Source organism: Mustela putorius, unplaced genomic scaffold (genome assembly GCF_011764305.1).
Source record: "Mustela putorius furo isolate JIRA1106 unplaced genomic scaffold, ASM1176430v1.1 tig00000127_pilon_pilon_pilon, whole genome shotgun sequence".
In the NCBI taxonomy this organism is placed as follows: domain Eukaryota; kingdom Metazoa; phylum Chordata; class Mammalia; order Carnivora; family Mustelidae; genus Mustela; species Mustela putorius.
Genome location: NW_025421288.1, coordinates 16312046 through 16338324, shown reverse-complemented (window position 1 = coordinate 16338324; position 26279 = coordinate 16312046). Strand labels below are relative to the sequence as shown.

At 68.1% G+C, this 26279-nt stretch overlaps 1 protein-coding gene across 1 annotated transcript; it reads left to right on the top strand.

The window, feature by feature from the left end:
• The first annotated feature begins 136 nt into the window (after window positions 1–136).
• MUC2 (mucin 2, oligomeric mucus/gel-forming) lies at window positions 137–26029 on the top strand. Its single transcript, XM_045066792.1, has 51 exons — window positions 137–239; window positions 1014–1284; window positions 1792–1906; window positions 2306–2396; window positions 2487–2596; window positions 2710–2920; window positions 3075–3200; window positions 3711–3828; window positions 3993–4131; window positions 4226–4336; window positions 4429–4498; window positions 4603–4740; window positions 4835–4999; window positions 5369–5463; window positions 5729–5855; window positions 6092–6347; window positions 6473–6525; window positions 6615–6715; window positions 7055–7206; window positions 7400–7538; window positions 7846–7956; window positions 8043–8222; window positions 8373–8612; window positions 8736–8892; window positions 9092–9223; window positions 9720–9867; window positions 10112–10152; window positions 10509–10712; window positions 11217–11243; window positions 11719–13841; window positions 14061–16770; window positions 16856–16999; window positions 17729–18034; window positions 18306–18535; window positions 18843–19017; window positions 19422–19669; window positions 20215–20398; window positions 20652–20874; window positions 21506–21684; window positions 22048–22132; window positions 22258–22358; window positions 22448–22479; window positions 23109–23283; window positions 23447–23551; window positions 23661–23701; window positions 23915–24037; window positions 24122–24220; window positions 24866–24994; window positions 25112–25151; window positions 25421–25547; window positions 25639–26029. Exons 1-51 carry the CDS (start codon window positions 164–166, stop codon window positions 25874–25876), a joined length of 11721 nt encoding a protein of 3906 aa, XP_044922727.1. The 5' UTR covers window positions 137–163; the 3' UTR covers window positions 25877–26029.
• Window positions 26030–26279: the final 250 nt, after the last annotated feature.

Sequence of the window (26279 nt, the reverse complement as noted above, 5' to 3'; positions counted from 1 at the left end):
GGGCCCCTCCGGAGCCCCCACACCTGTTTTCTCGATAAACTGGCAAACGCCCCACCTCCCCTCGCCCCTCCCCTGCTCTCCCCGCCTCTGCCGCTCCTGCTGGGCCATATAAGGCCCGGACCCCTGGCCCAGTTTGCTCTCCCTCCCGCCCTCCGGAGCCACCATGGGGCTGCCGCTCGCCCTCCTGGTGGCCGTCGGCCTGGCCCTGAGCTCCCCCGGGGCTGCAGAGCTCCAGAGAGGTGAGAGGCGACGGGAAGACCAGGGCGGCCCCCAGGAGAGGCTCTACCTGGGAGTCGTGACCCTCCCTGCCCAGACGCTGGGGCGTACCACAGGGGTCAGGGTCTTGCCCACCAAGCCCTGCAGACGTCGAGTGCAGGGAAGGAAGGAGGAACGTAGTCTTGGGTCCGCGCCATCCCTTCGACAGCGATCTCCTGGCCAGAGCGTGTGTCCGGAATGCAGTGCCTTCTGGAAACACCTGCGTGGGGCAGGCAGGGGCAGCCAAGAGGGGCCAGCTGTCAGGGACCCTCGGAGGGCCGAGGCCAAGACGGCCCTTCTGCAGAGTGGGGTGTTGGACACACGATGAAGGGGTCGTTCCAGGAAAAACTGGGGACGTCTCCATCTGACGCGGGTTGGGGGAAAAAGCCCCCGGAGGGGAGCTGGTCTCCAATATGTGGATGTGATGTGGGCACCACCTGAGCGTGCACGGACTCCGGCCACGACAGGGCAGGGGACCCCGGGCTGGGCGGACAGGGTACGTGGGCTTCCGGAAAGCCCTTCTGTCCCCACTGCCTGCCTGGCAGATCCCAGGCCAGGCTGGGGCGTGAGGGTGTGGCAGCTGGAGATGTCCTTTTGGGAGGCTGAGACCCCCCCGGGCAGGGTGACCAGGGTCCAGCAGGGGCCACTCCAGCAGGACAGCCTCACGGAGGGCACTCGGAGGGCGGCTGCTGGGCGGGCCTCGGGACAGGCCTCCCGGGGGCGCGGGCTGCTCACTCCGCACACCCCTGCTCCCCCAGAGGGCAGGACCCAGAACCACAGCCACAGCGTCTGCAGCACTTGGGGCGACTTCCACTACAAGACCTTCGACGGCGACGTCTTCCGCTTCCCCGGCCTGTGCGACTACAACTTCGCATCCGACTGCAGGGGCCCCTACAAGGAGTTCGCGGTGCACCTGAAGCGGGTCTCCGGCCGCGAAGGGGGGCGCCCCGGGCTCGAGTACATCCTGCTGACCATCAAGGATGACACCATCTACCTCACCCGCCAGCTGGTTGTAGTGAACGGGGCCATGTGAGTGCGGCTGGGCGGCGGCCCCCCAGTGCGGGCGAGGGGCTCCCTGCCCCTCCCTTGGGGGCCCCAGGCAGCACCCAGGCTCCAGTTACAGAAGGGGGAGCCGGTGGGAGCCCCTCCCGCTCCCAGGCCATTGTCCCCCATTGTCCCTGGAACAATGAGGCTGTAAGCTCATTCCTGCTCTTTGTCTTCCCCAGTCCCCGTGGGCTGGGCACAGCCCTGGTCCGGGGTGGGCAGAGCCCGGCTCTGAGGACAGGTCCCTGCAGAGGGGGTGCGGACAGGTAGACATACAGCCAGGGGGCAGACGGGGGCTGTGCCGCCGGGGTCCCAGCCGGCCCAGAGGGCGGCCACGCTGTTTGTGCTTCCCACACAGCGGCTGGGAGCTGAGGACTCCCACGCGCGCCTCAGGCCCTCCTGTCCCCTGGGGCGGAGGGATGGCGGAGGGCCTGCTGTGGCGGGCAGCTTGGTGGGCCGGCCAGTGAGTCCCGCCCCGCACCCCTGCCCCAGGGTCAGCATGCCGCACTACAGCTCTGGGCTGCTCATCGAGAAGAATGATGCTTACACCAAGGTCTACTCCCGGGCGGGACTCACCCTCATGTGGAACCGGGAGGACTCACTCATGGTGGGTGTGGCCCCTCCTGGGCCTGGGGCCAGGTGCCTCCTGCAGGCCTCTGGGGTCCAAGGGGAGGGCAGGTGCCTGGGGCCCGACCCTTGTCAGGGGGCTTCTGTGGGGACTGGCAGTGCTGTGGGGGAGCCCGGGTGGGGCCGTGCAGCCCTCCCAGGGTGGGGAACCTCAGGGAGAGGGGAGCTGGGCTCGCCCTCCCCCCGCCCAAGCCCCTCCTGGTCCTCGGTAACCCCTGCCGCCTGCGCCGCCCGGGCCGAGCCCAGTGCCACTTGGAGGCGAGGCTGAGGCCGGCCCGGCTGTGGGATGCTTACCCCGGCCGTGGGACGCTCACCCCGGCCGCCGTGGCTGTGGTCCTGCGGGGCCCCGGCCCCTCACCCGCCCCTCCTCCCCCAACAGCTGGAGCTGGACAGCAAGTTCCGGAACCACACGTGCGGCCTCTGTGGGGACTACAATGGTCTGCAGACCTACTCCGAGTTCCTGTCTGACGGTGCGGGCCTCCTCGGGGCCGGCGGGGGCGGCGGGGGCGGTGGGCGTGCAGGCTCTGGGCGCCTCGGCTGACGGCCCCCCGCGCCCCCAGGTGTGCTCTTCAGCGCCATCGAGTTCGGGAACCTGCAGAAGGTCCATAAGCCCGAGGCGGTGTGCGAGGACCCCGAGGAGGAGCCGGCCCCAGAGTCCTGCTCCCAGCACGTGAGTCAGGGCCGGGGCGGGGGGTGGTTTGCCTGGGGGTGGGGGGGTGCCGCGGGCATCGCGGGAAGGGGCGGCCGTGGGCCGTCACCGAACCCCGCTCCGCGTGTCTGCAGCGCGCCGAGTGTGAGGAGCTGCTGGTGGCCGCGGCCTTCGAGGACTGCGAGGGGCGGGTGCCGCGGCAGCCGTTCGTGCAGGCCTGCGTGCAGGACCGCTGCCACTGCCCCGACGGCCCCTCCTGCGCCTGCAGCACCCTGGCCGAGTTCTCCCGCCAGTGCTCCCACGCCGGCGGCCGGCCTGGCAACTGGAGGACCGCCGAGTTCTGCCGTAAGTGCCACGGGGCGGCCGGCATGGCCGGGGAGGCGGGCGCCCCTGGGGCCCTAAGCGGGGTGCCGTCGGGGAACGTCCTGCTCCGCTGCCTGCCGCACTCCCCTCCCCTGGGCGTGTGTGTCCGCTCAGGGGCCTGCCTTTGCCCTTCTAGCCAAGAGCTGCCCCGGGAACATGGTTTACCTGGAGAGCGGCTCACCCTGCGTGGACACCTGCTCCCACCTGGAGAGCAGCCGCCTGTGCGAGGAGCACCGCATGGATGGCTGTTTCTGCCCAGAAGGTGTGCGCCCCGGAGGCCACGGGACGGGCGTGCGGGTGGGGGCGTGGCCCCGATGCGGCCCCCTGAGGCCGGTGCACCCTGGAACCGGGCTGTGGGGGCCGGCCACGGTGCCGGAAGTAAGGTGCCGTGCTCCCCTCCCTGGCAAGTGTGGAGGACCCCCTCCCCCTAAACGCATGCCGTGGTGGCTTTGGGGAGTCTGGGCGGGGCTCCTTCCTGGTCATTGCTCTGTGGGCTCATGCCCTCCAGCCCCACTCGCAGAGCCTGGAGGTCCCCAGGAAGGCGGTCCGGAGGCCCGGCTCCCGCAGCGTGGGGAGGGGGCACAGGTGCTGCCCAAAGGAGCAGGGGCACCTGCAGGAGGAGGGGGAGGCGTGGCTGGGGCCCCACCTCGGGGGTCGCCTCACCTCTCACACACCAGCCCAGGGCTCTGGCCCCACCCGCGGGAGCCCCGGTGTGGGGATTGGGGGCTTCCTGAGGCCGGCCAAGGGTAACGTCGCGTCCCGCACCATCTAGGCACCGTGTATGACGACATCGCAGGCAGCGGCTGCGTCCCTGTGAGCCGCTGTCACTGCAGACTCCACGGGCGCCTGTACTCGCCCGGCCAGCAGCTCAGCAGTGACTGCGAGGAGTGGTGGGTCCGGGGCCCGGGGGGCTGGGGGGCAGGGCTGCGGGTCCGAGGGGCTGGGGGGCAGGGCTGCCGGTCCGAGGGGCTGGGGGGCAGGGCTGCCGGTCCGAGGGGCTGGGGGGCAGCGCCGGCGGCACCACTGAGCCTGCTGTGTGTCCCACTGCCCACAGCGTCTGCACCGCCGGCCGCTGGGTGTGCAGAGACTTGCCGTGCCCGGGCACCTGTGCCCTGGAGGGCGGCTCTCACATCACCACCTTCGACGGGAAGAGGTACACCTTCCACGGGGACTGCTACTACGTGCTGATCAAGGTAGCTGGCCGGGTGGCGGGTGGGCGGGCTGAGGTGGGGCTCGGCCCCGCACCGGGCTTCCTACCAGTTACTGCCACCGCCCCGTGCCTGGCAGGGCGACCACAACGACTCCTACGCCCTCCTGGGTGAGCTGGCCCCTTGTGGCTCCACCGACAAGCAGACCTGCCTGAAGACGGTGGTTTTGTTGGCGGACGACAGGAAGAACGTGGGTGCCCCCGCCCCTGCCCCCGCCCCCGTGCGGCCCCCCAGAGCCCCCCAGCCCCTCTCAGCGTGGCTGTCCCCCCCGCCCTCCTGCAGGTTGTGGCCTTCCAGTCGGACGGCAGCGTGCTGCTGAACGAGCGGCCGGTGAGCCTGCCCCACGCGACCGGTGAGTCCCTCCCCGGGAGCGCCTGGCGGCTCGGGGGCTGCGGGCGGGAGACGACCCCGCAGCTGCAGAGCCCCCGCTGACCGGCTCGACGCCCCGTCCCGTAGCCAGCCTCTCTGTCTTCCGGCCGTCTTCCCGCCACCTCATGGTGAGCACCGCCGTGGGGCTCAGGCTGCAGGTGCAGCTCGAGCCCGTCATGCAGCTCTTCGTGACGCTGGACCGGGCCGCGCAGGGGCGCGTGCAGGGTGAGTGCCGCGCTCGGCGGGCCCCCCTCAGAGGCCCCGAACCGGGCCTGCCTCCCCGCCCCCTGCCCCTTCCCAACCCTGTGCTGCCCCTCAGGCCTCTGCGGGAACTTCAACGGCCTGGAAGGGGACGACTTTAGGACGGCCGGCGGGCTGGTGGAGGCCACGGGGGCCGGCTTCGCCAACACCTGGAAGGCCCAGGCGAGCTGTCACGACAAGCTGGACTGGCTGGACGACCCCTGCTCCCTCAATATCGAGAGCGGTGAGGCTCGGCCTCGCGGGGTGTGCGGCGGGGGCGGGGCGGGCGGAGGCCGGTGGCCGCTCGCGCCCCTGCTGCCTTCTGCTACGTGGCTGGTGGACGGTGGCCCACGGTGGCTGCCCGCCAGGAGACCCAGCAAAGGGGCCAGGCCTGCTCCTCCGTCGCTGGGTGGCGGCCCTCGTCCCGGGGCCGATGCCGTGCCGTGTCACCTACCCTGCCAGGGGAGGTTGTGGGAGGGGTGGTGGTGGCGACCCCGCCTTCCAAGGGCGGTGGTCTTGCCCTGGAGGGAGGGGCCCCGGGCGACCAGGCAGCGGGGCTCAGGGGATGAGCTGGAGGGGGCCGCCCCTGCTGAGGTCCTGACCCCCCCTCCAGCCAACTATGCCGAGCACTGGTGCTCCCTGCTGAAGAAGACGGAGACCCCCTTTGGGAGATGCCACTCGGCTGTGGACCCCTCAGACTATTACAAGGTGCGTGGGCTCCGCACGTGCACCACTCGCCACCTGACCGGGCCCGCGCAGTGTGCTGTGTGCCCCGGGCTGGGCCTGACCCCGGCCTGCAAGGCGTGTCCGTGTGTGTGTGCGTGCGTGTGTCTGCCCGTCACACGGGAAGGTCCGTCCGTGTGCGAATGTGCACGGGTGTTGCTGCGTGTGCACGTCTGTGTGCGACTGTGTGTGCACGTGGGGGTGTGCCCGCCTGCTTCTCCCCGTCACGGCCTGCCTCCTCCGCCCCCAGAGGTGCAAATATGACGCGTGTAACTGCCAGAACAGCGAGGGCTGCATGTGTGCCGCTCTGTCCTCCTACGCCCGCGCCTGTGCTGCCAAGGGCGTTCTGCTGTGGGGCTGGCGGGAGCAAGTCTGCAGTGAGTGCCGTCCCTGGGAGGCCCCGGGCGCCTGGGGCGGGGGGGGTCGGCCCACTGCTCTCCTCGTGAGGGGCTCCCTGGGGGTGGGCTGGGGACTTCTGGGGACCCTCGTGGGCCCCTTGGCTGGACAGGCCTCTGCCTCTCCCAGACGGAAGTGGGGTGCTCGGGAGTGGCCGGCGGGGAAGGAAGCTGGGGTCACCCCTCCGCGCCTCACGCCGCCCCTCCCATCTCCGCAGACGAGGACGTGGGCTCTTGCCCCAACTCCCAGGTGTTCTTGTACAACCTGACCACCTGCCAGCCTACCTGCCGCTCGCTCTCCGAGGCCGACGCGCACTGCCCGCAGGGCTTCGCGCCTGTGGACGGCTGCGGCTGCCCCGACAACACCTTCCTGGACGAGAAGGGCCGCTGCGTGCCCCTGGCCAAGTGCTCCTGCTACCACCATGGCCTCTACCTGGAGGCCGGGGAGGTGGTGCTGAGGCAGGAGGAGCGCTGGTAGGTGGCCAGGGCTGGGAGGCGGAGGGCCCACGTCCCCGCGCCGCTGGCGTGTCCCCCCGCCCCCCGCCCCGTCCCCTGCCCGCCAGGAGCCGGCCCGCTCACCTCCGCCCTCCTCCCCCCAGCGTCTGCCAGAACGGGAGGCTGCACTGCAGGCCGGTCAGGCTGCTCGGCCAGAGTAAGTCGCCGCCGCCCCGCACCCCGTCCTCACTGGCCCCGCCCCCACCCCGGCTGCCGTTGAGCTGAGGTGGCCCCTCTGTCCCCCAGGCTGCTCGGCCCCAAAGATCTACGTGGACTGCAGCAACCTGACGGCCCTGACCGTCCAGAGCTCGCGGCCCACCAGCTGTCAGACGCGAGCCGCCGGCCACGTGCGTGCGGGGGCCCGCCATGGGGGAGGGCGGACGCGGGCTTCCTCACTGGCCCTGGGGTCCGGCCGCCGGGTCCCGCACACGCATGGGCCTCCTCGGCCCTCCCCGTCCCAGGGGTCCCCGCCCAGCCCATGGAGGGCTCGGGGCCGTGTGGGGACCCCTGGCCGGCAGCCTGCGCCTGTCTCCCGGGCCTGTGGTGAGGCCGAGCGAGAGCGCACAGAGGTCGGGGGGACAAGGGAGAAAGGGGTGTCCGCAGAGCAGGAAGGGGGGCGGCTCCAGGAGAGGCCGGCTTGGCCATCGGGGCCTGAAGCCTGCTGTCCCCTCCCCGGCACCCTGCAGTACCAGACAGAGTGCGTCAGCGGCTGCGTCTGCCCGGACGGGCTGATGGACGACGGCCGCGGCGGCTGCGTCGAGGAGGCCGAGTGCCCGTGTGCGCACAACAAGGACCTGTACTCCCCCGGGGACGAGATCACGGTGGACTGCAACACCTGGTACGCGGTCTGGCCCGGCGGGACTGTGTGGCGGGGCGGGGGGGCGCATGGTGCACACGGACGAGGGCGTGGAGGCCGGGCGCGCGCGCTGCTGAAGGGGTGGCCCCGTGCTGCCCGGCGGCCAGGCCGCCCTCTGAGCAGCGGGGAGGACCTGGGCCCCCGCGGCCCCTCCAGCCCTTCTCGCTCCCCTCAGCACCTGCCGCCGAGGGCGCTGGGCGTGCACCGAGTCCCCGTGCCACGGCTCCTGCTCCATCTACGGGAGTGGCCACTACGTCACCTTCGACGGGAAGTACTACGACTTCGACGGGCACTGCTCCTACGTGGCGGTTCAGGTGAGGCCCGGTCCACCCCGGCCCTTGTCCCGCGGCCCCGCATCACACTCTGAGCCGTCATCAGCCCGGCGAGGGGGCCCCGTCGAAGGGGGTGCGGTTGGGGCCCAGCCCTGCCTCTGACCGTCCGTTCTGTGACCCTCCCACGCCGCACAGGGAGCGAGGAGCTTGTGCGTGGGGTCAAGGGCCCCTACCTCGTGGTTACCCCTCTTGCCGAGGAGGGCTGCGTCTGTGCGGAGCCCAGCTGGGGCGGGGCCGGGGGGCACCGGTGGCCTGGCCGGTCTGGCTCACGTCCCGGGTGGGCCCCCAGGACTACTGCGGCCAGAACTCCTCCTCAGGCTCCTTCAGCGTCATGACCGAGAACGTCCCCTGTGGCACCACGGGTGTCACCTGCTCCAAGGCCATCAAAATCTTCTTGGGGGTGAGTGCTGCCGGACCCCGGGGAACGTGTGAGCCCTCGCGGCTGCTTGGACGCGGCCAGTGACAGGGCCTCTCCCCTGGGCACAGAGGACGGAGCTGAAGCTGGAGGACAAGCACCGCCTGGTGATTCAGCGGGACACGGGCCACCACGTGGCCTACACCACGCGGGAGGTGGGCCAGTACCTGGTGGTGGAGGCCAGCATCGGCGTCATCGTCATCTGGGACAAGAAGACCACTGTCTTCATCAAGCTGGCCCCGTCCTACAAGGTGCGCGGCAGCTCTCACCTGCCCGCCTCCTGCCTCCCAGGTCCCCCCAGTCCCCCAGCCTCTCCCACTCCGTCCCCCGTGCCCCCAGCCCGCTCCCAGAGCACCCTGAGCCCCCCCCCCCACCGGTCCCACTGCTCTCTGTCTCTGCAGGGCCGGGTCTGCGGGCTGTGCGGGAACTTTGACCAGCGCTCCAGCAACGACTTCACCACGAGGGACCACATGGTGGTGGACAGCGAGCTGGACTTCGGGAACAGCTGGAAGGAGGCCCCCACCTGTCCGGACGTGAGCGTCACCCCGGATCCCTGTGCCCGGAACCCACACCGCCTCTCCTGGGCCGAGAAGCAATGCAGCATCATCAAGAGCTCGGTCTTCAGTGTCTGTCACAGCAAGGTGGGGGGCGGGGCCTGGGGTGGGGCGGGGCCTGGGGTGGGGCGGGGCCTGGGGGCGGGGCGGGGCCTGGGGGCGGGGCGGGGCCTGGGGGCGGGGCCGGGCACACAGAGCCTTCTCCCGCAGGTGGACCCCAAGCCCTTCTACGAGGCCTGCGTCCACGACTCCTGCTCCTGCGACACGGGCGGGGACTGTGAGTGCTTCTGCTCGGCCGTGGCCTCCTACGCTCAGGAGTGTACTAAGGAGGGAGCCTGCGTGTTCTGGAGGACGCCGGACCTGTGCCGTGAGTGTCCGCCCTGTCCTGGAGCGGGGGGGTGGGGGGGGCTGCGCTGTGTGGGGACAGTAGTCCTCACCATGAAGTGATGGGTCATCGGGGTCTCCTGCCGCCTCCCTGACTCCAGGGGCTGAGTGTCGCTCCTCAGGGGCCGCGCTGGCCTGGCCTCGGCCCTCCCTGAGTCTGACCCCCACCCCCGCCCCTGCAGCCGTATTCTGTGACTACTACAACCCCCCAGACGAGTGTGAGTGGCACTATGAGCCCTGTGGGAATCGCAGCTTCGAGACCTGCAGGACCATCAACGGCATCCACTCCAACATCTCCGTGTCCTACCTGGAGGGTAAGCGGCCCTCGGCGAGGAGGGACGCTGTCCCCATGCCGCTGGGGACCCGAGGTGCAGGTGGACCGGGCCCACCGCGCTGCAGAGTGTGTTCCATGAGCTTAGAGAGGCAGAAAGAATCCGGGAGAGGACAGGGCCCCCAGGAAGCTGCAGATCAGCCCAAGATAGGGTGTCTCGGACTCCAGGTCCGGCAGACTCGGCCTCGGAGCTGAGAACTCGGGGCGTGAGGGAGTGAGCCTGCTCTGGGGAGGGAGTGTCCTAGCCCATGGGAGGAATGCGGGGTCAGGAGGGGGTGCTGGCTGTCCCCTTGGCCATCTGGCAGTGTGTGGGGCCCAGTGTGGGGGGTCCGGTCCACTGTCCTTTTGTTCCCTGGCCTTCCCGGAGGAGCATCCTGGAGAGAAGAACCTGCCGTGGTGGGGACAGTGGGTGGGGTCTGGTGGCCGTGGGACCCTCTGCCATGGTCCAAGCCCCATGCCCCGTGTCCTGTGCACGCCAGGCTGCTATCCCCGGTGCCCGGAGGACAGGCCCATCTATGACGAGGACCTGAAGCGGTGCGTCACGGCGGACCAATGTGGCTGCTATGTCGGGGACACCCGCTACCCACCCGGAGCATCTGTTCCCAGCGAGGAGGACTGCCAGTCTTGGTACCTGAGCTCAGCCCGCTGGGGTCTGGGGGTGCACCAGACGCGCGTGCACACACACCTGCACGCACAGCCACACGCACGGGCCGACACAGAGCCCCACGGGCACGCTGTGGGAGCCGGGCGAGTTCCCGTCCACGGGCAGAGGACCTGGGGCTGGGCCCCGGGCGCTGAGGGCGGGGGGTGGAGGCCGGGAGGCCGGGAAGGGCCCGTCCCCGTGCTCTGCAGCTCGACGCTTGCTTTCCAGCGTGTGTACCAACACCTCGAAAGTCTGCCAGCCAGAAGAAGGTGAGCTGTTCCCCGCCTCTACCCCAGTGCAGCGGCCCCCAGGAGAGCCCCCAGGCTGTCTGCTCTGGACTCTGGGGGCAGGGCTCTGTCTTGCCCTCCTTGGGCCCGGGGCTCCCCAGGGGCCTTTCCCGGCTCAGAGCTGGCTCTGACTCGCAGCAGCCTCCCCATGTTTGTGATGGGAGCTGAGGCCACCTCTGTGCCGTCTGGCTTCTGTGCCCTGATGGGGGGCCCTGTCGGTGGAGTCCCGAGGGGGCACGGGTCTGGCATTTGTGGGGGCTAAGGGATGCCGGGGGGGTTCTTGACAGTCCCTGTCCTTTTCCGGCCGTGTTGACCTTGGTCTCTGTCCCGCTCTCCAGGGAAGATTCTCAACTACACCCAGGACGGCTTCTTCTGCTACTGGGAGATCTGTGGCCCCAACGGGACGGTGGAGAGACACTTCAACATCTGTGTGTCCACGACCTCCCGGCCGCCTTCCACCACGGTCCCCGTCACCTCCAGCACCCCCCTCACCACCACCACCACCTCCCCAACTCCCACCCCCTCCCCGACCCCCAGCACAGGTAGGACCCCAGGGCCATGCATCCCTCACCCCTAGAGCACCTGCCTTGCCCTGAGCCCAGTGGAAGCGGCCCTTCTAGGGCCCAAGAGTGGGGCGGGGGCACGGGTCACAGTGAGCTCTCACCTCTGCTTATGGGCTGGAGGTGACAATGACGGGCGTCTCAGCTCGGGGGTGTTCCTGGGCCCTAGCCTTTCACCTTAAGATGCCAGCCGGCATCACAGCCACACCCCCGAGCCCAGACTGCAGGGAAGGACCTGGGGACACTTCCTGGGGACACTTCCTGGACCAGCAGGGGCATACCTCCGGGGCTGTCTCTGCGAAAGCAGACCAATGTCCCAGACTCCCATGCGCTCAGCCTTGCTGAGGCGGCAGCCGCCGCTGGACAAGCCGCTGGGGCGTGGAGAGAGAATAAAGGAGGAAAGAGGAAGTCGTAAAAATGAAAAAGACTTTGAGATGTGGCCAACTAGCTGCTGACAGGCTTCCTTCCCTCCCCGTTCTTCTGTAGGTCTGGCCTCCACCCCAGAAACTCCAGGTAGGTCCTAGGCAGCCCCCGTGCCCGGTGAGCCAGGAGGAAAAGGGAACCTTCCGGGAGACCCAGCTGTGGGGCTGGGTGGCCAGTGACACTCCCTTGTGCAGAGACGGGTGCCCTCAGCGGTCCCCGGGCTTAGCGCCCGGAGCAGACTGGCACTGGGTGAGAGCACTGTCGGGCAGGAGTCCAGACCAGGCCCCTTCCCATGGGCCTCCTCACTGCAATGGGTGACTCTCCCTGGATTTACTTTTTTTGGGCACTGAGACCGGGGTCTGTCACCCAGGTGTGGCACGAGGGGCTCTTCTGTCTCGGGCTCAGCGTTCAGCTGCAGGACCGTGTCTGGCTCTATACTCTCTAAGCTGGCTCTTTGGCCATGATAGGAAGGGTGGTCATGGGGACTCTGACTTCTCTGAGTCCCCGGGAGCTCCCTGGAAGCGGCGTCTAGGGTGGGGACCAATCTTGGGTCTTCCTTCCGTAGGGACGTGCTGCTTCTGGTCCGACTGGATCAACGAGAACCACCCCAGCGTGCACAGCGGCAGTGGCGACTGGGAGACCTTTGACAGCGTCTGTAAGGCCCCTGAGGACATCGAGTGCAGGCTAGCTGTGGAGCCCCACCTCAGCTGGGAGCAGGCGGGTCAGAATGCGCAGTGCAATGTCACCTTCGGGTTCGTTTGCTACAATGAAGACCAGTTTGGAAACGGGCCATTTGAGGTCTGTTACGACTACGAGATTCGCGTCAATTGCTGTGTGCCGATGGATCAGTGTCCCCCGTCCACGACCACGGCCACCACCACCACCACCACTACATCCACACCTACACCAGAACCCCCGACGACCACCACCACTACCACCACAGCCACGCCGACCCCCACGCCCACCACCACGCCGACCACCACCACCACAGGCACAGAGCCCCCCACCATCAGTACCACGGGCCCCAAGACCACAACGCCCAGCCCCAGCACCACAACCACCACCACCGTGACCCCGACTTCGACCCCCACCATCAGCACCACCACGGGCACCAAGACCACAACGCCCACCCCGACCACCACCACCACCACGCCGACCACCACCACCACAGGCACAGTGTCCCCGACCACCAGCACCACAACGCCTACCCAAGGATTAAGCACCACAGAGCCAACAATCACTCCGTGTGTGCCTCAGTGCAACTGGACAGGCTGGGTGGATTCCGGGAAACCGAACCCTTCTAGACCAGGTGGGGATATTGAATCGATTCAGGGCCTCTGTAAAGAAGGCTGGGCAGCCAACATCTCTTGCAGAGCTGTGATGTTTCCCCACATTCCCATCGAAGAACTTGGGCAAAAGTTGGTGTGCGACCTCTCTGTTGGGCTGGTGTGCAAAAATGAAGACCAGAAGCCGGGGGGCATCACACCGCCCATCTGCCTCAACTACGAGATTAATGTTGAATGCTGTGTATTGCCGGACTACTGTATTTCCACGCTGCCTCCTGCTAGCACCCCGACGCCGACCCGCACCACGACCACCACCACGGGCACCCCGACCACCACCACCCCTACCACAACCACAACAGGCACCCCGACCCCTACCATGACCACAGGCACCGCAACTACCACTCCCATTATCACTACCACCACAGGCATCCCGACTTCGACCCCCACCATCAGCACCACCACGGGCACCGGGACCACAACACCCACCCCGACCACAACGACCACCACCACGGTGACCCCAACTTCGACCCCCACCATCAGCACCACCACGGGCACCGAGACCACAACACCCACCCCGGCCACCACGACCACCACCACGGTGACCCCAACTTCGACCCCCACCATCAGCACCACCACGGGCACCGGGACCACAACACCCACCCCGACCACAACGACCACCACCACGGTGACCCCAACTTCGACCCCCACCATCAGCACCACCACGGGCACCGGGACCACAACACCCACCCCGACCACAACAACCACCACCACGGTGACCGCAACTTCGACCCCCACCATCAGCACCACCACGGGCACCAAGACAACAACGTCCACCCCGGCCACCACCACCACCACGGTGACCCCAACTTCGACCCCCACCATCAGCACCACCACGGGCACCGGGACCACAACACCCACCCCGGCCACCACGACCACCACCACGGTGACCCCAACTTCGACCCCCACCATCAGCACCACCACGGGCACCGGGACCACAACACGCACCCCGACCACAACGACCACCACCACGGTGACCCCAACTTCGACCCCCACCATCAGCACCACCACGGGCACCGGGACCACAACACCCACCCCGGCCACCACGACCACCACCACGGTGACCCCAACTTCGACCCCCACCATCAGCACCACCACGGGCACCGGAACCACAACACCCACCCCGACCACAACGACCACCACCACGGTGACCCCAACTTTGACCCCCACCATCAGTACCACCACGGGCACCAAGACCACAACACCCACCCCGACCACAACGACCACCACCACGGTGACCCCAACTTCGACCCCCACCATCAGCACCACCACGGGCACCGGGACCACAACACCCACCCCGACCACAACGACCACCACCACGGTGACCCCAACTTCGACCCCCACCATCAGCACCACCACGGGCACCGGGACCACAACACACCCACCCCCGGCCACCACGACCACCACCACGGTGACCCCAACTTCGACCCCCCCACCATCAGCACCACCACGGGCACCGGGACCACAACACCCACCCCGACCACAACGACCACCACCACGGTGACCCCAACTTCGACCCCCACCATCAGCACCACCACGGGCACCGGGACCACACAACACCCACCCCCCGACCACAACAACCACCACCACGGTGACCCCAACTTCGACCCCCACCATCAGCACCACCACGGGCACCGGGACCACAACACCCACCCCGGCCACCACGACCACCACCACCACGGTGACCCCAACTTCGACCCCCACCATCAGCACCACCACGGGCACCGGGACCACAACACCCACCCCGACCACAACGACCACCACCACGGTGACCCCAACTTCGACCCCCACCATCAGCACCACCACGGGCACCAAGACCACAACACCCACCCCGGCCACCACGACCACCACCACGGTGACCCCAACTTCGACCCCCACCATCAGCACCACCACGGGCACCGGGACCACAACACCCACCCCGACCACAACGACCACCACCACTGTGACCCCGACTTCGACCCCCACCATCAGCACCACCACGGGCACCAAGACCACAACGCCCACCCCGACCACCACCACCACCACGCCGACCACCACCACCACAGGCACAGTGTCCCCGACCACCAGCACCACCACGCCTACCCAAGGATTAAGCACCACAGAGCCAACAATCACTCCGTGTGTGCCTCAGTGCAACTGGACAGGCTGGGTGGATTCCGGGAAACCGAACCCTTCTAGACCAGGTGGGGATATTGAATCGATTCAGGGCCTCTGTAAAGAAGGCTGGGCAGCCAACATCTCTTGCAGAGCTGTGATGTTTCCCCACATTCCCATCGAAGAACTTGGGCAAAAGTTGGTGTGCGACCTCTCTGTTGGGCTGGTGTGCAAAAATGAAGACCAGAAGCCGGGGGGCATCACACCGCCCATCTGCCTCAACTACGAGATTAATGTTGAATGCTGTGTATTGCCGGACTACTGTATTTCCACGCTGCCTCCTGCTAGCACCCCGACCCCGACCCCCACCATCAGCACTACGACGGGCACCGAGACAACAACGCCCACTCCGACCACCACCACGACCACCACCACCACGGTGACCCCAACATCAACCCCCACCATCAGCACCACCACAGGCACCGAGACCACAACGCCAACCCCGGCCACCACCACCACCACGGTGACCCCAACTTCGACCCCCATCATCATCAGCACCACCACGGGCACCGGGACCACAACGCCCAACCCGGCCTCTACCACCACCACGGTGACCCCGACTTTGACCCCCACCATCAGCACCACCACAGGCACCGAGACAACAACGCCGACCCCGACCACCACGACCACCACCACGATGACACCGACGTCGACCCCCACCATCAGCACCACCACGGGCACCAAGACCACAACACCCACCCCGGCCACCACGACCACCACCACGGTGACCCCAACTTCGACCCCCACCATCAGTACCACCACGGGCACCGGGACCACAACACCCACCCCGACCACAACGACCACCACCACGGTGACCCCAACATCGACCCCCACCATCAGCACCACCACGGGCACCGAGACCACAACGCCCACCCCAGCCACCACCACCACCACGGTGACCCCAACATCGACCCCCACCATCAGCACCACCACGGGCACCAAGACCACAACGCCAACACCGGCCACCACCACCACCACGGTGACCCCAACTTTGACCCCCACCATCAGCACCACCACGGGCACCGAGACCACAACGCCCACCCCCACCACCACCACGACCACGGTGACCCCAACTTCGACTCCCACCATCAGCATCACCACGGGCACCGGGACCACAACGCCAACCACGACCACCACCACGGTGACCCCAACTTCGACCCCCACCATCAGCACCACCACGGGCACTGAGACCACCACCGCCACGGTGACCCCGACTTCGACCCCCACCGTCAGCACCACCACAGGCACCGAGACCACAACACCAACCACCACCACCACCACGGTGACCCAGACTTCGACCCCCACCGTCAGCACCACCACAGGCACCGAGACCACAACACCAACCACCACCACCGCCACGGTGACCCCGACTTCGACCCCCACCGTCAGCACCACCACAGGCACCGAGACCACAACACCAACCACCACCACCACCACCACGGTGACCCAGACTTCGACCCCCACCGTCAGCACCACCACGGGCACCGAGACCACAACGCCAACCACGACGACGACCACGGTGACCCCGACTTCGACCCCCACCATCAGCACCACCACGGGCACCGAGACCACAACGCCAACCACGACCACCACCACGGAGACCCCGACTTCGACCTCCTCCATCAGCACCACCACGGGCACCGAGACCACAACGCCAACCACCACCACCACCACGGTGACCCCGACTTCGACCCCCACCATCAGCACCACCACGGGCACCGAGACCACAACGCCAACCACGACCACCACCACGGTGACCCCGACTTCGACCTCCACCATCAGCACCACCACGGGCACCGAGACCACAACGCCAACCACCACCACCACCACGGTGACCCCGACTTCGACCCCCACCATCAGCACCACCACGGGCACCGAGACCACAACGCCAACCACCACCACCACCACGGTGACCCCGACTTCGACCTCCACCATCAGCACCACCACGGGCACCGAGACCACAACGCCAACCACGACCACCACCACGGTGACCCCGACTTCGACCTCCACCATCAGCACCACCACGGGCACCGAGACCACAACGCCAACCACGACCACCACCACGGTGACCCCGACTTCGACCTCCACCATCAGCACCAGCATGGGCTCTACACCTGCAGGTAAGACCCCCATCCCCCCTCCCCAAACCCCGACCTGAGCCTTCCTTTCCTTCCAACTCTCAGTTCACCTTTCCTGCTTCCACAGAATCAACGACGCTTCTGACCAGCACGACAGCCATCGTGGAGATTTCCAGCACACTGTCTCCCTCTCCGCCAACTGAACCAAAGGGCACTACCACTGGGGGCACCTCGGCCTCCCCTCCGCCCTCGCCTGGGAGCAGCCCTCCAGGCACGTAATCGGCATGGAGACTGTGTGCTTGTGGTGTGCTCAGGCCCCTTGGTCTAGGCGAGCGAGCTTTCCTGCCAGGGAGCTGTACGGCTTCTCACATGTGAGGTGCTGCCCCCGTGCTGCCCGGGGAGAGGGTCCCCGCGTGAGGGTCCGGCCTGCCTCGCTTGCATGGCAGGGTGGCTACTGAGCATTGAGGGAGCTGCTGAGCGTCAGGCTGTGTGTGAGCGGCAGAGCTGAGGGCTCCCCACTGCTCCCCAAGGTGTCTCTCCACAGGCCCAGCTGCCCGCGGTTCTTGTTCCTCTGTCCTTGGCAGAGTGATGGGCACCAGGGCAAAGCAGCCTAGGGAGGGAGCCCCACTATGGCATGTGGGGCCAGTGGGGAAAGGAAGCTGCTGGCCAGGTGCCCTAGGGACCCTCCTTCTGTCTGCCACTTGCGTCTGCACCTCCCAGTAAGGCTTTGGAGGGCAGCTGGTCAGCACGATCTCAGTGGGACCGATGTGACCACGGCTTCCGCCTCCCCGCCGGGGACCTAACGTTGTGGAACGGTGGGCCCTGCGCTCCTTGTCCTCCCTCGAGGCCGAGAGCCAGGAAAGTGGACGACGGCCTTTCCATGCCACGTGCCACACCTCGAGCAGGTTTTTTTGCGAGGAGGCGGCATCTGCCATCAGGCTCCTGTGGCCTCTCAGAGAGCGGTGCCGTCAGCTCCGCCCTGAAATCTCCATTCCTACAGGCCCGCAGACCTCTGGCCCCACCTCCTCGAAGACCACGCCTACCAGCGAGACCACCACCAGGCCCCCCTCGCCCACCCCAGGAACCCCCTCCACACCCACTCCTACGACTGCGTCCACGACCACCACAGGAACCCCCAGGCCGCCCGCGCCTTCCAGGCCCCCAACCGCCAGCACCACGACCTCCTATGCGCCCACCCCCACCCTGACCCCGATCTCCACCCCCAACGTCGGTGTGAGCACGGGCCCGGTCAGGTCCTCCACTCAGGTCCGCTGCTGCGTTTTGAACGAAACATACTACGCACCAGGTATCCCAGCTTCTCACTCGGGTTCTTTGGTGACCGGCTGGTGGGGCTTTGGCCTCTGCTTTACCAGGGGTGAGGGGTCAGGCGTGAGTCGAAACCGGGAGCTCGTCGGGGAAGCTGGATGCTGGGTGCGGGCGGCTGTCCCTGTGCTCAGCCCCCTTTGCTGCAGCCGTGTGCCAGGGGCGTGGGGGTGGGTGGCCTCGTGGGGACGCACCTGCACAGCCCGGTGGCCAGCCCTGTCTGGACAGTGGGGGACCGGCCTCCCCCCCCGCAGGCGAGATGGTGTACAACGGCACGCACGGGGACACCTGCTACTACGCGAACTGCTCGCTGGCCTGCGCCATTGAGATCTTCAGCTGGTCATGCCCGTCCGCGCCCTCCCCGGCACCCACCCCTTCCAAGCCGACACCCGTCTCAACACACAAACCACCCACGCCTACAGCATTGAGCACAGTGGCCACCACCAAGCCCCCTGGGTGCCCGGACTTTGACCCTCCCAGACAGGTCAGTGTGCCGTGGGCCAGTTTTTGTCCCCTTGGCACTAAGCACACGCACCGGGCCACCAGGCGTCTGGAGCCCAGGCGCTGCCTTTCCGTGGGTCACCCCAAGTTGTCCCCGTCTCTGCGGCTGCACCACTGGCCTTCTGGGCACAGGATCCGCTGGAGCCCCCGCATCTCCCCCAGCCTCCCCTGCTGCGGGGAGCCGGCTGGCAGTGAGCCGCGTCCTGCACGGGGTGCCGGGTGGCTCGGCCTCCAGCGGGCGTGGGAGGGGGTCCCGGCCGGTGCCTCTGAACCGCGCTCTCCCGCCGCAGGAGAATGAGAAGTGGTGGCTGTGTAACTGCACCATGGCGATCTGCAAGTACAACAACACCGTAGAGCTCGTGGAGGTGGAGTGCGAGGTCCCGCCTGAGCCCACCTGCGCCAACGGGCTCCGGCCCACGCTCGTCTACAGCCCTGAGGAGTGCTGCCCGCACTGGGAGTGCGACTGTAGGTCCCCCCGAGGCGCGGGACCCTTGGTGGTGGGGTGACAGCAGGGTCTGAGGCCCTTGGGTGCGGGGCCTGGGCTGGACGCCGTGGCTGCCTGCGGTGGGCTTCCTGCTCACTGCCCCTCCTCGGCAGAGGGTCCGGGGGAGGGAGGGGCTTGCCTGGGGGAGCAGGGCCACCCCTGCAGAACGGTGCTGCTCCCGGGGCTGGGGGAACAGAGCTGGGCTTAGAGCCTGGGTCTTCTGGCTCCAAAGCGAGGCTCCGTCCCACAGAACGGGCTTGGAAGCCCCACGCGCCCTGGGGGTTCCTGCTCACGGTGCCCGTCCGGCCGGGGCTTCCGCCGGCTCTTGCCCCCAGCGCCGCCCGGGCCGGGGTCTCTGCGTGGCTCAGCGGCGCACCCTCCACAGGCTACTGCGCGGGCTGGGGGGACCCCCACTATGTCACGTTCGACGGGCTGTACTACAGCTACCAAGGGAACTGCACGTACGTGCTTGTGGAGGAGATCACCCCCACGCTCGGCAACTTCGGTGTCTATATCGACAACTACCACTGTGACGCCAACGACCGGGTGTCCTGCCCCCGCACGCTCGTGGTGCGCTACCAGTCCCAGGAGGTTCTCATCAAGACCCTGCAGATGATGCCCATCAAGGTCCAGGTGTGCGGCCAGGTCGGGGACGCCCATGCAGGCTGCGCCGTGCGCCCGTGCCCTCGCTCTGTTGTGGACCGCGCTGTCCCCTGACCTCCGCGCTCATGTTCCACCACCAGCCCGGACCCCAGGTCTCTGGGCGGAGTCCCCTTCCCAAGCACGGCGCTGGCCACACACTCGCGTGGGGCTGCTCGTGTCCTGGAGCCGGAGCCGCACCCTCAGCCCCGGCGTCTCCCGGGCCTCTGAGTGCAGTGTCCTGTGACCTCCCCCCGGGGACTGGCCAGGACAAGTCTGGCGAGAGCGATGGGAACGAAGTGGGAAAGGGACCAGGGCCGCCGCCAGGAGCCGGGGGACAGGCTGAGGTCCACCCACTGGACACACCAGCCTGAAAACAGGCAGGGGTGGGGTGATCCCAGGTGCTCTGGGAGGTCTCAGCTTGCCCTGACTCACCCCTGTCAGACCCACGAGGCTCTGTTTCCCGAGTGGCCAGGTTGAGGTCAGCTGAGGGTCCCCCGCCTGCCCGCTGGCTGTCCTGACCCCGTGTCCGGTCACAGGTGCAGGTCAACAGGCAGGTCGTGGCCTTGCCCTACATGAAGAACGAGCTGCACGTGTACCAGTCGGGCATCAGCTACATGGTGGAGATCTCCAAGCTGGGCGCGCTCATCACCTACAACGGACTCTCCTTCTCCATCACGCTGCCTCACCGCCTGTTTGGCAACAACACCAAGGGCCAGTGCGGTGAGCCCCTTGGCCCCTGCGGGCCCCTCCCCCCCCAGGAGGGCAGCTCGGAGGTGGGGGGCTGGGTGAGGGCTCCTGCCAGCCCTTCCGTGGTTCTCCCGCTCCCAGCTCCGGGCCCCGTGGGAAGAGGCCGATGGGGGTCTTGTCCCGTCTGTGCCCTTGGCCCTGGCCTGACGGTCTCCGGGGGCCCCAGGCGGGAGAAGGGGAGGGTCCGGGCGCTGGTGTGTACGACCTGGGCTCCCTCCCCACACAGGCACGTGCACCAATGACACGGCGGACGACTGCATGCTGCCCAGCGGGGAGGTCGTGTCTGACTGCGAGTTGGCGGCTGACCAGTGGGTGGTGAACGATCCCTCCAAGCCACACTGTCCCCACACCAGCGTCACCACCAAGCGTCCGGCTATCACGCCGCCAGGGGCCAGCACCACCTCCGGCAAGGACTGCGCGTCTCCCCTCTGCGAGCTCATCAGAGACAGGTGCCCCTGCCAGCCCCTTGCAAGCTGCGGGGTCAGGGTCTCAGGGAGCAGTGGCGTCTCGTGCTGCACTCCCATCTGCAAAGAGGAGCTGAGGCCCAGGGCTGAGCACGGGGCCGGGACGTCCAGGGCAGTCAGGGTGCCGTGGGCAGGTACTGGGTCGCGGGGGGCCCAGGACTGGGGCTTCTCACGTCTACGGGGCTGAGCTGTCTTGTCACGTAGCCCCGTGCCTTTCCTGACCTCCCGATCTCTCCTGCCTCGGTGGGACTGGCTGAGCTGCAGGCCACAGGGAGAGGGGCTGCGGGGCCAGCCCGAGCACTCAGGGCTGGGATCCGGGAGAAAGCCCAGAGCCAGCGGCCATGCGCGCGAGGGCCTTATCCCCAGAGCTGTGCGAATTGAGTCTGGGGGACTCCCTGGGGTTGCAGGCGGGGGTCCCGGCCCTTGGCAGCCACTTAGCTTGGAGCTCCTCTCCACCCCCAGGCCGGGTCGCGCGGTCACTCCCCGGACACTGTCCTCCCACGGGCGCCTGTTTTGGGGGGATGCAGGCTGAGCCAGGCTCCAGGAGGGCCTCTGGGTGGAGGTGCTGGGTGGCTGCGGAGGGCCGGCCTGAGTATGACCCGCCCCTCCCCCACAGCTTGTTCGCGCCATGCCACGCTGTGGTGCCCCCCAAGCACTACTACGAGGCCTGCGTGTTCGACAGCTGCTTCGTGCCCGGTTCGGGCCTGGAGTGTGCCAGCTTGCAGGCCTACGCCGCCCTCTGTGCCCAGGCCAACATCTGTGTCGACTGGAGGAACCACACCCACGGGGTCTGCTGTGCGTGTCCCCCCACCCCAGACCTGCGGCCCGCGGGTCTCTGGGCTTCTGGGCTTCCCTGGGTGCTGTGTCTGGCCTGAAGCCACGTCGGGGGTGGGAGGGCCGGGTGGGCGGGGAGCGCACGCAGGCCTGGGCCTTGAGGCGGGAGGAAAGACGGGCTGGGGGTGCCGGGGGGCCTGGGGCTCCCGCCAGCCTGGCTGGGCACTTGGGCACCTGCATCCCAGCTCGGGGATGGCGTGGGGGGCTGAGGTGGGCGGCGCTGGACGGCTGATCGCTCTCTGCTGGGCAGGCCTGTCCCTCGCCAGGGGGCCCGCGGGCACTCCCTCCGGACTGCGGCTCCTCTGATCCCTCTCCCTCCCGCAGCAATGACGTGCCCACCGCACAGGGAGTACCGGGCCTGCGGCCCCGCGGATGAGCCTTCCTGCGAGTCTAGCACAGCTGCTCTAAGGTGCGCAGGGACAGCCAGCTCGCCCCACGGGTGTGCGCCAGGGTGGCAGGCACTGTCGGGCGTCGTGGTCCCGCGGGCCTGGCCCTGCCTGCGACACACCCGTCTCGTGATGTCCTCCCCCCCAGGCCCATGGCGCAGAAGAACGCCCGCTTGGTGGAAGGCTGCTTCTGTCCTGAGGGCACCATGAACTACGCCCCCGGGTTCGACGTCTGCGTGGAGATGTGCGGTATGGCGCCCGCCCTCCTGGCTCGGCGAAGCCCCCGGGTCCTGCGGCGCTGGGCTCCGCTAACGGACTTGTGTTCTCCCCCTCCCCAGGCTGCGTGGGACCTGATGACGTGCCCAGAAAGGTCGGCCCTTCCTCCCGGCGCGGGGAGGGACTCACCCACACACCCGGAGTCTGGGGGGCTAGGGCGGGTCGCACACAGGAACCTGGGAGTCTCAAACCCTGCGTCCTGTCGTTCAAGTCCTGGAAGGCTGAGCCTGCAGGGGTGCCCCCTGGCTGCCCCCTGGGTGCCCCCCCATCTCCCACCCTGCCTCTCCGTCCCCCCGCCTCCGTCTACGCATCCACACCGGCACGCAGCCACCCTCTCTCCCTCTGTCCGTCCGACTGTGCACCCACCCTCGGGCGTCAGACACTCCGTCCAAATCCAACATGACATCTTGGCCGTGTTGTCCGTGTCTTCCACGTGCGCTGGATCCTTGGTTCTAGCCCACGAACCCCACACACACGTGTGGCGATTTGCCGCGTGCCAGGCCCGTGGGGGTAAATGCTAGGATTGGGTCACGGCTGTGTTGTCAGTGATGTGGCCCGTGTGCGGGGACGCGGGGAGGGCACGGGGTCCCTCAGGACCCTCGGCACCACGCCCGCCACGGTGCCCCTCCCGGCTGAGTGCCGGCGCCTGGCGGGCGGCCCCGGCACGCGGAAGGGGGCGAGGGGGCCGGCGCTGTGACCCGCCTGCCTACTTTCTGCCCCCAGTTCGGGGAGCACTTTGAGTTCGACTGCAAGGACTGCGTGTGCCTGGAGGGCGGCCGCGGCATCATCTGCGAGCCCAAGGAGTGCCGCCAGGAGCCGGTCGCGTGCCTGGAGGACGGCACCTACCCGCTCACCGAGGTCAACCCCGCCGACACCTGCTGCAACATCACGTCCTGCAGTAAGAGCCCCGGAGGGATCCCCAGCTCCGCACCGAGCGCGCACCTCCGACCTGGGGGCCCGCAGGGGCTGGGCCAGCAGGGCGCGTCCCCCCGAGCTGCGTGTGGACGGCGGCCGCGGCCTGCAGGCCCTGCCCTTCCTACCGCGTGCTCTGTCCCCCGCAGAGTGCAACACGAGCTTGTGCCAGGAGAAGCCGCCCAAGTGCCCGCTGGGCTTCGACGTGAGCAGCGAGACCAAACCCGGGAAGTGCTGCCCATCCTACTCTTGTGGTCAGTGGGGCCTGGCGTCGGGGAGCCGCGGGGGGTGGCCCCACACGGTACACACACCCAGCGTCGCGTGCGGGGCCTGCCTGACCCCGTCCCCTTTCTCTTCCTCCAGTGCCCAAGGGCGTGTGTGTTCACGCGAATGCTGAGTACCAGGTGAGCCCCGGCCGAGGGGCGGTCCCGGGCGGAGGGTCCTGGGCCAAGGGGGGGTCCTAGGCTGAGTACCAGCTGAGCCCCGGGGGGAGGGGTAGTGGGGTGGGGTGTGTGCCCGCCCTGGGCCTTCCGGGCTGTGCTGGGGCCTGCGGACGACCCCGTGCGGCAGGCGGGAGGTGTGGGCGGGGCCGGCTTCACCGGCCTCCTGCTCCCCAGCCCGGGTCGCCAGTGTACTCCTCCAAGTGCGAGGACTGTGTCTGCACCAACCGCACGGACAGCAGCTCGCGGCTCAACATCATCTCCTGCACCCACGTGCACTGCGAGGACAGCTGCAGCCCCGTAAGCGCCCCGCCCCCGCCGGCCCCCCGCCCGGCTCCCGGCGCCCCTCCTGCTCCCGCCGACCCGAGCGTGCGTGTCCCGCAGGGCTTCGAGCTGGTGGACGTGCCCGGGCAGTGCTGTGGCAAGTGTCAGCAGACCCACTGCATCATCAAGAGACCCGGCACCGAGACCATCATCCTGAAGGTGCGCGGGGAGTCCCCCCCCCCAGCTCACAGGGCTCGTCCTGCCTCTCCACGCGGGGTGGGGCGCGGGCGACCCGGAGCCAGCGGCGGAGCCTGGGACCACTCCTTGTCCCCAGCTGGGTCTCTGCTGGGTTGGGTGCGGCTTTGCAAGGGTCCTGGGGAGGCCATGACCCGGGACTACAGATGAGGGCTGGAAACACCGTGAGTGGCTGACTCTTGCCCCCCGGCGAGTCCGGCGCCAAGATCAAAGGGAGGCCCTACTCCCTGCAAAGGCTCTGGGGGCCCTTCCTGCCTCTGCAGCCTCTGGGGCTCCAGGCAGCCCTGGGTTCGTGGCCACATCCGTGCACTCTCTGCCCCCTGTCCCGTGGCCCCTGCTCTCTGCAAGGACACTGGTGGCTGGATGAAGGGCCACCTGTGTCATCCACGATGGTCTGCTCTCCTGACCTCTAACTTTGTCACATCTAGAAACACCTTTCTCTGCCCGAGGGCCCATCGGCAGGTGCCGGCGGTTAGGGTGTGGATGTGTCTCTGGACTGCAGGCTGGCAGTTGTCCCGAGGCCCCTCCTGGGTGTCCCCTGCCCGGTGGCTCGGGGCCCGCCGGCTGGGTGTCCTGCTGTCCCTCACCACACCGCCCTCTGTCCTACAGCCCGGGGACATACGTCACGACCCCACCAACAACTGCACCTTCTTCAGCTGCGCGAACATCCACAACCAGCTCATCTCCTCCGTGTCCAACATCACCTGCCCTGACTTCGACCCCAGCATCTGCCTCCCAGTGAGTGGGGGGTCCCCAGGAGCAGTCCGGTCCTTGTCGCTCCACACCCCGTGGCAGCAGGGGCTGCTTACTGTTGGGGGGCGGTCCTGGGTCCTGGCTCACTCTTCTTCCCTCCAGGGCTCTGTGACGCTCATGCCCAACGGATGCTGCAGGAAATGTGAGTGCGCCCGGGTGGGGCGGTCCAGCCGGGGCCCTGGAGTGCGGGACCCTGGAGTGGGAGAGGCACGGGGGACGGCGTTTTGCCTCTGTCCACTGGAAGCTGAATTTGACGGGATGCCCTGTGGGCTTGGGGGCAGCCGAGGCCGGATGAGATTGGGGAGGGAGAAGCAGCCGTAGGGAGGAAGCCGTGGGCCCCTGAAGGTGTGGAGAACCCCTGCCCCGAGCTCCGCCGGACCCTCTCCCAGAGCTTCCGCCCCCTCCTGCCAGGCATCCCTCGGAATGAGACCAGGATCTTCTGTTCCACCGTCCCCATGACCAAGGAAATTTCTCACTCTGGCTGCACCAAGAAAGTCGTGATGAACTCCTGCTCTGGGTCCTGCGGGACCTCCGTCAAGTGAGGCCCAGGCCCGGGGGTGGGGGTGGGGGTAGGGACGGGGCTCCTCTGCCTGGGAGCGGCTCCTCACCCTGGCCCTCCCGTGCCCCAGGTACTCGGCCGAGGCCCAGGCCCTGGATCACCAGTGCTCCTGCTGCAAGGAGGGGCGTACCAGCCAGCGGGAGGTAGAGCTGAGCTGCCCCGACGGCAGCTCCCGGAAGCACCGCTACACCCACATCGAGAGCTGCTCCTGCCAGGACACCGTGTGCGGGCTCCCGCGGGCTCAGCGCAGGGCCCCCGGCCTCGAGCGGCGCGCCAGCCCCCGGGGCCTGCCCCTGGGGAGGGACTGAGAGCAGGCCTGCCGTCCAGGACCCCCCGCCCTCCACCGTGCCCTCCCGCTGGCCTCTGAGCTCCCTCACCAAGCAGCCTCGTCTCGGTCCATATTTATTTTCTGAGTCTTTGTTCGATTCTTCGCTTTCCCAAATAAACTCAGGCAGACGCTGTGCCCGTGTGTTTCAGTGGGGGCTGGGCTCTGGGTGGCTGCAGTGGGGTGAGCGAGTGCGAAAGTCCGGGGGGGACAACCCCAGGGACCGCCTCCCCCAGGTCACCTGCGGAAGCCCTGTCCTGTCCTGCTCTTGGCACATCGCAGAGCCGGGGCGGAGCAGGTGTCCCCTCCGGGACTTCCAGCTTTGACTGCACAAAGGGGCTGTCCGGGGTCTTAGAGGCTCAGGGCGTGTGTGCATGTGTGACTCA

Bases quoted from the DNA above. Each gene is read 5' to 3' on its own strand.
- MUC2 (XM_045066792.1), top strand. From the start codon at position 164: ATGGGGCTGCCGCTCGCCCTCCTGGTGGCCGTCGGCCTGGCCCTGAGC. The intron at 4,132-4,225 runs GTAGCTGGCCGG...CGTGCCTGGCAG, and splicing joins GCTACTACGTGCTGATCAAG to GGCGACCACAACGACTCCTA. The intron at 18,035-18,305 runs GTATCCCAGCTT...CCCCCCCCGCAG, and splicing joins CGAAACATACTACGCACCAG to GCGAGATGGTGTACAACGGC.